This window comes from Atta cephalotes (assembly GCF_000143395.1).
Source record: "Atta cephalotes unplaced genomic scaffold scaffold00083, whole genome shotgun sequence".
Classification (NCBI taxonomy): domain Eukaryota; kingdom Metazoa; phylum Arthropoda; class Insecta; order Hymenoptera; family Formicidae; genus Atta; species Atta cephalotes.
In genome coordinates, this window is record NW_012130147.1 from 775345 (window position 1) to 784167 (window position 8823).

Genomic DNA, 8823 nt, shown 5'->3' on the forward strand with positions numbered 1-8823 from the left:
CTTCTCTTCTCTCTCTCTCTCTCTCTCTCTCTCTCTCTCTCTCTCTCCTTCTCTCTCTGTATGTGTGTACATAAGAGTGTACGTGTTACCATCACGTAGCTTTAATGGAGCCATAACTAGTATGGAAGCACGTGCCATTTCACGCGGACGACACGTAATCGTTTTCGTACTCATTTTCCTGTACTTCTTTCAATTATAATCTTTCTCTCGCTCGCTCATTTCCTCTCGTTCTTACACATTCTCTCAACATTCACTCTGCCTACTCGTTGCAAAATATCATCTACTTTCCTCTATTTACTGTTGGATAAAACGTATAAAAACGCTGGCAAGTCAATTTATCGTGAGGAAGAATCTTATTCGTTACGTAATGTAGTTTTTGTTTCAAATCTATTCTTCTTAGTGTAATTCGCTTTCGTATTTGTTGTTTCTTTCTGCGCATATCTTCATAAGTCAATCAGTAAGCCTTTCCTAATTCACGTAACCCTTAGCGCGATCGTACATCTGAAATCGAAAAATCTCTTTATATCCGTTTGTCATCTTATTGTGAGTTAAGAAATTTGTAGTAGTCGCCACAGTATTGCATTGTAAGGCATAAGAAGAAAAAAGAATTCTGACCTATTATAAACCGTGGCCTACTTAGGCTGTTGAGCCTGGTACTGCTGATAGGAGTCGTCGGGGGACGCTGCATTACTCGTCTGCTCCGACTCGCCCAGTGGCATAGTGTGAATAATGCTAGGAGCAGGATAAGTTGTGTAAGGATAGGGATGCGGGCTCGCTATGTACTGAAAAGAAAAAATAAAAAGACAGTTAGTTATCATTTGTCAATATTAGTGCAAATCATTCTAGTGCAATTCGTTCTAGAAATACAAATGTTCGAGAAACTTCTCAACTTCTGGAATCTCTTCATCAACTCCAAACAATCTTTAACATTCTAAATATCGGAATATTTAAAACATTCTGAAGCATCAAAATCTATTCTATATATTGTAGATTAGAATTTTTTTATCTATTCTATATATTGTAGATTAGAATTTTTATATTATAAATAATTTAGATGTCACTTTTTGTCTTTCGGACATTTGTGTCAAACTGTTAAAAAATCGAAAAAAAAAAAACTTACGGAACCAGTGCCAAGGTGCAAGGTAGACATTTGCGTGGTAAGCTGAGGAATCATACTGTATTGTGGATTACTAGGATCAGCCGATGGTATCATCTGTAACAGAAACCAACAAAATCCGATGATGAAGCAGAAGCAATGATAATCTCTATGACATTACGATGAGAAAAAATTTAAAAAATATAAAAAAATTTAAAACAATAACAAAACAAAACAAAACAAAACATTGTAAAACATAAATCGGACGCGTAAATAAAAACAGTGCGTGTCCAAAAACATGATTTGACAATAATCGAGTAATTTCGTAGACATACGAATGTTTCAATTAAAAAATAATTGTTTCTACTCGCTGTGAAAACAATGAATAAGTGCAATTTTATTTTAAAAGCGAAAGCATTAGAGTTTAGTTCAAATATTTTATATTCCAATTTGAATATTAAATCTACAGAATTTATCGTGTTCGATCATGTATGTATGCAAAATTATAAATTCTTGAACTAAAACTCGATATAAAGACATTCTCCTCTATGTGCAAAACAATGAAAACAAAATGAACGAAAAGTGTATAAAAACTCACGTCGACCTGTTGCATATGTGGCGGGGAAGGATGCACGAGATAAGGAGCCACCCAAGGAGTGCCCGGCACACTGTAACCAGGCAATGCCTGACTGTAGTGACGACTGTACTGTGTAAGAGCTGTCGTGGGAAGCATGTGAGTCGTAGCAACGCCATTCTGACCAACGCCACTCGTGTCGTAATTCAAAGTCATATTCTGAAAAAGAACATGAAAATAATAAAAATTGGCACATTCTCGATCATAAAATGATAGACTTATTTTTTTGAGATTTGTTTCTAAGATATACAAATATTTTTGAGATATAATATAAAGGATTAGATTTGTATTTAAGCCAAAAAATTCTATATATCAAATATTTAGTATATATCACACTTGGTGTAACATAATTTATATAACCTATCTGTGTTTACTATTTAAGAAAATAAAAATATAAGTACATTGCCTATTAATCTAACCAACATACGTGATATTTGTATATATAGAATATTATAATTACGTACCTCTCCTGTCTCTCTCCATATTGTACTTTTAAACAACGATTTTTTTTTGTTTCCGCCATCAGCGAATTTAACTAATAATGGATCCTTTGCGCCTGTTAGTGCCTTTCCATTAAACATTTGTATAATTTGTTCACATTTTTCTTTGGATTCCATTCTGTAATGCAGTTGTAAAAAATTATTCGTAAGTTGTAATGTATTAACAATAATAAATGATTTATTAAGATTATATATGTGAATACACAACAAGTGTTAAATATTAAAACAAAAAGCTGGATTTTTAATGCTTAAATAATTCAATGTGAATTATATATACATATATATATACGTATTATATATGTACATGCATATATACCATATTGTAGTCATTTCGAACTGCACACCGAATTGATTTTCCGGACTTAAACGCAATTAATTACTGTAATGATATCACAAATTAAATTGATAAGCAAATTTTAATAATTTGATGCTCAATCCGATATTATATATTAGAAAAATGTGCTGAAAAAATGTAAATAAATTTATTGCGAAAAATATTACTTTGGCCGAGAATCGAACCCGGATCTTTTATATTCTGTATGAGTGTCCTAAGCTTTTAAACCGAGGCATGTATAATTTACATTATTTAAGCATTAAAAATCCAGTTTCGATCATTATAGGTGTTAATATTTTTATTTATTTGATAATGTATTATTTGAAATCAAAAGAGTCATAGCAAAATAATTTAAAATACAATTCATCTCAAAAAAGAGGTACTATCACAGATTTTCATGAGAATCTTGCGAAGCGGATCTGAGACGCCAGGCTCAGTGCTCGGTCCGCGGATTTAATAATCCGTGGATCCGGATTCGATCTCATCGGCGCCTCACATACGCAGTAATTTTTCCTGCGTAATTTAAGGAGCAAGAACATCGCTCTGTAAAGCTACAAGTTAAATGCTAGTACAAAAAAGACTAATTCATATAGAAGGCATACTATTCGTGATTTCTATACAAAAATATGTTTTTTGTTCCTCCTAGGGAAGGATATGTACAAATTTATCGTCGCATGTGATACTGTGATAGTAATTTATATGTATAATAAAGAGAGAAAAAGTAGAAACCTTGCGAATCCAACTCCTTTGCTCTGGCCGGAAGTATCGCGCAGAATACGGGTAGAGATAACTTGTCCGTATTGAGCGAGTAATGCCTCGACGTCGTTCTCTTTAAAGGTCAGCGGCAGGTTGGCGATGTACAGATTAGTGGGATCCTGCTCCTGTTGCTGGGAAGAGAGTAAAAATACTATGCAATTACATATAACAGGGTAACACAATGGATATAATGATTTTCAAACAATTCTGAAGCGGATTATCATTTTAACTTCCACGACTGTCGTTTCTATCGTCGCTCTCTGTGGGTTCGATCGATCAGAAATTGATGCACAGGTAAGACGAGACGATAATCCACAAATCCGAAACCGATTGAACACGTTTGCAAAATCTGTCCAATTATTTCAATACCATTATTATATTGTACTGTTTGTACTGTTTACTTTCATCGTCATTATCATATATATCAGCGTAGAGTTATAAAAAAATATTAAGAATAATCTGATGACAAATGAGTACGTTGCGCAATTTTTTTGCTTAGTCTGGAACGTTAAAATGATATTCGCGAATTTATCGAATGACGACTGAAATAATAACACATGGAAAGGTATTTTTTCAAATGTTATTCTCAAAATAGCAACGAGACGTTTCTAACCGCGGACACGTGCGAAAAAATGAATCCAAATTCCGTACGCGTGAAAAGTATCGCTAGCCTCGTCGTAAATAGCACAACGTAAAACGTTTCTACCAACATTGACACTACGAGGAGACCATTAAGCAGTAATCGCCGTCTAAATTTCGAAGAAAGAGTGCAAAAATAGGGAACGAATGGGTACCGAATACCGGTATCGGAACGTGGAACCGACTGGACGATTATTTAGTCTCAATGTCGGAAGGTAATCATGCTTCATGGCAATTACGTTACCACATTCTTGGTGGCTCTCTAAATTTGCTTGCTTCTAGGGATGCATTCGATTCATCTCTTTTGACTAATGTACTTCTACCTCTAAAAATACGACTTTTCGTTTTCCGCACGCAAAAGAACATGCTATATAACGCGAGTATTAAATCATATACACATACACATTACTGTACACGTTAAAATTCCTTGTTCGAAAAAATCGAATTTTTGTCAAAAAATCGTGTCGTTTCTTTATGATTCAGGATAAAAGTCCCAAGAAGACACGACAGAGATAAGAGAAAATGCACGTAAATAAAATCAGACGTAAAAGTAGTCCGAACGAGGATGTAATACAAAACGAATAAAAGGATTAAACAGGAATATATAAAGGTATCGAATGTAATAAGATACAATGTACAAATATGAAAAAAATACAGATTATAGGAACTCTCTACTGCGATTCTTTCTACCAAGATTCTATTAATAGATTTTTTTATTTAATTCATACAAGATAACGAGACAAATACGTCACCTATGCATATACTTTGTCGCGTTTTTTTCCTCGTAAGGCAGAATTGGACAAATTTTCCCGTGTATTGTGCACGTGAGGTGAAATTTGATGCGAAACGCTCGTTTGCGCAATGATAATCGTCTCGAGTTACCGTGGCGTTTCAAAATTTCGTGACGTATGTAAACGATGCACATTATAAATTTATCACAGAGCGCCCGCAGAAAAAAAATTAAAGATACGCGGCCAAATTTCTACACACCGGCAGCATTAAAAAAGATAATAATCAAGAATAGTACCTATATACGAATAACGTACATCTATCTTCACGTTTCTAATGTTATTTACATGTGTCGAAAATCGTCTTCATCTTTTTTTACAAATAACCATTCAAAGCGGTAATAAAGAACAGGGTCATAGTAACATGTGACATTTCATTGGAAACAGAAAGAGAGAAACAGAGAGAAAGAGAAAAAGATATAGAGAAAGAGAAGCATGATAAAGAAAAGCACAGGCATTTTTACGTATACATATATATATACATACATATATGTATATACAGTTATATATTGTATATGAGTAATGAACAAATATGGAGAAAGAGAGCAACTCTTGACGAGTATAGTGTCGCACAAAACACATAATATATGTGAAGTATATGGACGTACATATACATGTGTTCATGCTCCGATTTTCTGTTTATTATAAGAATTTTACAGGAGAATAATATAAGATAAATAGAACAAAGGAAGAAAAGGAGGAAAAAGAAAAGAAAAAAAAAAGAAAATGAAGAGAATGTAGAAAAAAGTAAAAACATATGCGTGTCTGAAGACTGATGAGATATTATGCACCCTCAAGCATATTTCGAGATCCACCACTTTTGTCAACGAACCAATCAAAAGTATTCTACGATTACTTGAGTATATACTTATACTTTACGACAATTTACTTCAATCTTGCGAATGCATTAAAACAAAAAAACAAATAATGAAAATATCATGATAATATAAGCCAAGCTGATGGCATTTTAATATATATGTATATACATACATACATACATACATACATACATACATATATATGTATATATACATACATACATATGTATACGTGCATGGATATATCCACGTGCGCATATGTATGAGGATTGCCATGGAATGAGACAGTGTCGATTATTAGCAAAGCGGAGCTTATTTGTTTTTCGAATAAATGCGTGCAGATTCCATCGACTTTCCATTTCCATTGACAGTTTCAATCGCACCGTCTTTCATTCCGCGACATCCTGGTATATATCAGATACAGTAGGAATTTGATTATATCGAATATTATTTGACCAAATGTTTGATAATTCGAATAATACAGAGAAAATATGCAAATGTTCGAACGGACGTTTTCTTGCAAAAGCGATCGTCCGGATAATCATTGACCGTTTCTCACATCATTCGAATGATCAAATACTCGGTTAAATGATATTCGAATAATCGATTTCTATTGCATTATGTCTTAATTGTATTTTTTATATTCCGATAGAACAGTTTACAAATTCGTAAAAAATACGACCTATGCTATCGGGAACTTTTCTATAAGATTCAACAGCTTGATTTATAATTGACATTTTCTCTCGAGTAGTTTTATTTATTTTATCTGATTCTGATTGTTTCTTTTACTCCATTATCTACGGCTCTCTGTAATTCTCTGTAATAAACATCATTTTATATTTATATAGTTATTATTTGTGCAATTTACATAAAATAAATCGATTCTTTAATCTCTTTTTTTATGTAGTACAAGTAATGTTTAATTACCAAACTTGAGGTCCCGTTTTTTCTGAATCTTAAGACTGGCTCCCGAATGCACTTCGCAACCTGTAGGTGTGTATTTGATTAAAGTGTGTAATTAATGTTTCATTATATATTTGTATATAAGAGAAGTAAGACAAATGTACGTGTGAATCCGACCCAACACCCCTCGAGGAAAGACAACGCCTATATCCGAACATAACCGCCTAACTATACGATTTACCATAGGATTTACCGAAAAATTATGGTATTGTTTCGCTTTTAGTTATATCATATCGCATGCGATTGACATCATCATTATCATTATTTTACACAGCTGCTGGTCATCACACCCCGTGCTTTTTACCACGGTCAGCTTAAAGGAACTATTCCATTGGAGTTAGTCGTACAAGGACAAATAGTACAAACAGGCGGGAGGCCGATACTCTCTCGTTCGGCAGTGTGTGCTTTTTCTTTACTTATGGTTGTCTCGAGCAGGATTTAATGCAAGAGAACGTAAGACTGAGACGACTGTCGCAAAGCAGAGTCAGGCGAAATGCAATCGAATCTTTGATCAGCTAATAAAATCAACATAATTATCAAGTAAATAATCGCGAATCATATCATCATTATTTTTTATCAAGAAAAAGAAATAGACGATCACACCGCCGAACACTGCTATCGAGTCGACATTGACAAGTTTATAATCTGATATTATGGTTTGAAGTAATTATCTTTTCTTTAAACTGCTAATATTACACGGAAACATAATAAACGTTACACAATATATTGATATTACACAATATATTGACTATGCTAGAGCTACTACTGATACGTCGCTTATGCTGCCATACTTCAATATAACACTTTTCTTTTTTTTCTTTTTCTTTCATTTTATTGTCAAATCATTTAGCGAGCAAAGTCAAGCTCCAAGGATGGTATTCATAGATGGAGATAATCTCATAAAATATTTTTCTCTAATAGCAAACATGTTTATAATTATACAGACTTAAACTTATAAATTCCTTAGCTGAGTTAAATTTTATGAATTATTTAAATAATCGTAATTATTAACTGAGCCACTCAGTCTCTTGTTTATTATATATTAATCACCGATTCAATAAATAAGCTTCAAGTTTTCAATAAATAAGTTCAATTAATTGGATTGCTTTGACATCTGCCAAACTATAATGCAATTATAAATGCTATTTTTCATAATATATCAGTATTATCATTGATCATACAAGTTACAAAAAACAAATATCAATACAATAAGAAAAAAATGTTACATTAAATATATTATTCTAATTAACGGTTGAATTATTTATCAATTATTTGACGATATAATTTATATCATTTATTTATAAATCGAAAAATATTTGAAGCATATAATAAACTTCTAGAAAATGAAAAAAATGAATATTAGATAATTAGATAATTCATGAAATCTCACAATCCTATATTAAATAATGACTATGAATACGACCTTACATGGATATCGACAGGTATTGAATTTCTTTTAAGATTCGAAATTAATGCTGAAATTCGCAGAATGCAATTCTCATGACATGACGATTGTAGACATAATGTCGACATAGCATAGTATCGGCTATATATGTGGCCGAGGTATAGCAGCAAGCACCGATAAAGGGTCTGGTAGGTAAGGTACGTAAGACAGAATAACAGACAAAGTATCAGAGAAAATTTCTAGATAAATGAAAAAAGCAGAGAGAAACAGAGACAGATTCTCGATGGAAAAAAATATTATAGTTCCCGACATATAGAAAATACACGCATAGAAAGATATTTATTGGAAATATGCTTATCGCTATAAAAAATAAATTTTTTACCGAATTGTATATTAAATGTATAATGATTTATGATTGTTTTTTTATAATTTCTATTGGATACTTTGGATTATCTAAAATTACATACTCTCGCAAATTTTAATTTTATTAAATTTGGAAACAAATGAAATTGTAAAATAATCGATGAAAAAAACATTTCATTTACATAATAAGATATTTTTTCATTTATAATAAATCTTGTAGAATATATACGACATAGTAAAAACTGAATAAAGTTTATTAATATAAATGCGCAAAGCAATATCCTGCCGTGCACGAAAACTTAACTTTAAAAATTTCTCTTTAATAAATAAGAGTTTATTAAAATAGTAATATAAAGTAATCTAAAATTTAAAAATGATACATATATATATATATATATATATATATATATATATAGTAATTAGTACATTAGTATAAGTAAATAACGTACTAATTAATTTAAATTAAATTAACTTTATTTACGTAACACTAACAAGACACTAGAAGAAGAAAGTACGAGTAGTACAAA

The 8823-nt window shown here is 31.9% G+C and overlaps 1 protein-coding gene across 1 annotated transcript in view; it reads right to left on the bottom strand.

Moving 5' to 3' along the window:
- Positions 1–632: 632 nt before the first annotated feature.
- LOC105624639 (protein alan shepard) overlaps positions 633–8823 on the bottom strand; it is a 26451-nt gene continuing 18260 nt past the window's right edge. The window contains exons 5-9 of the mRNA XM_012205996.1: positions 3294–3471; positions 2195–2348; positions 1695–1889; positions 1121–1213; positions 633–782 (exon numbers count right to left, since the gene is read on the bottom strand). Of these exons, the coding sequence (XP_012061386.1) occupies positions 633–782; positions 1121–1213; positions 1695–1889; positions 2195–2348; positions 3294–3471 (770 nt within the window). The remainder of the gene's footprint in view (positions 783–1120; positions 1214–1694; positions 1890–2194; positions 2349–3293; positions 3472–8823) is intronic.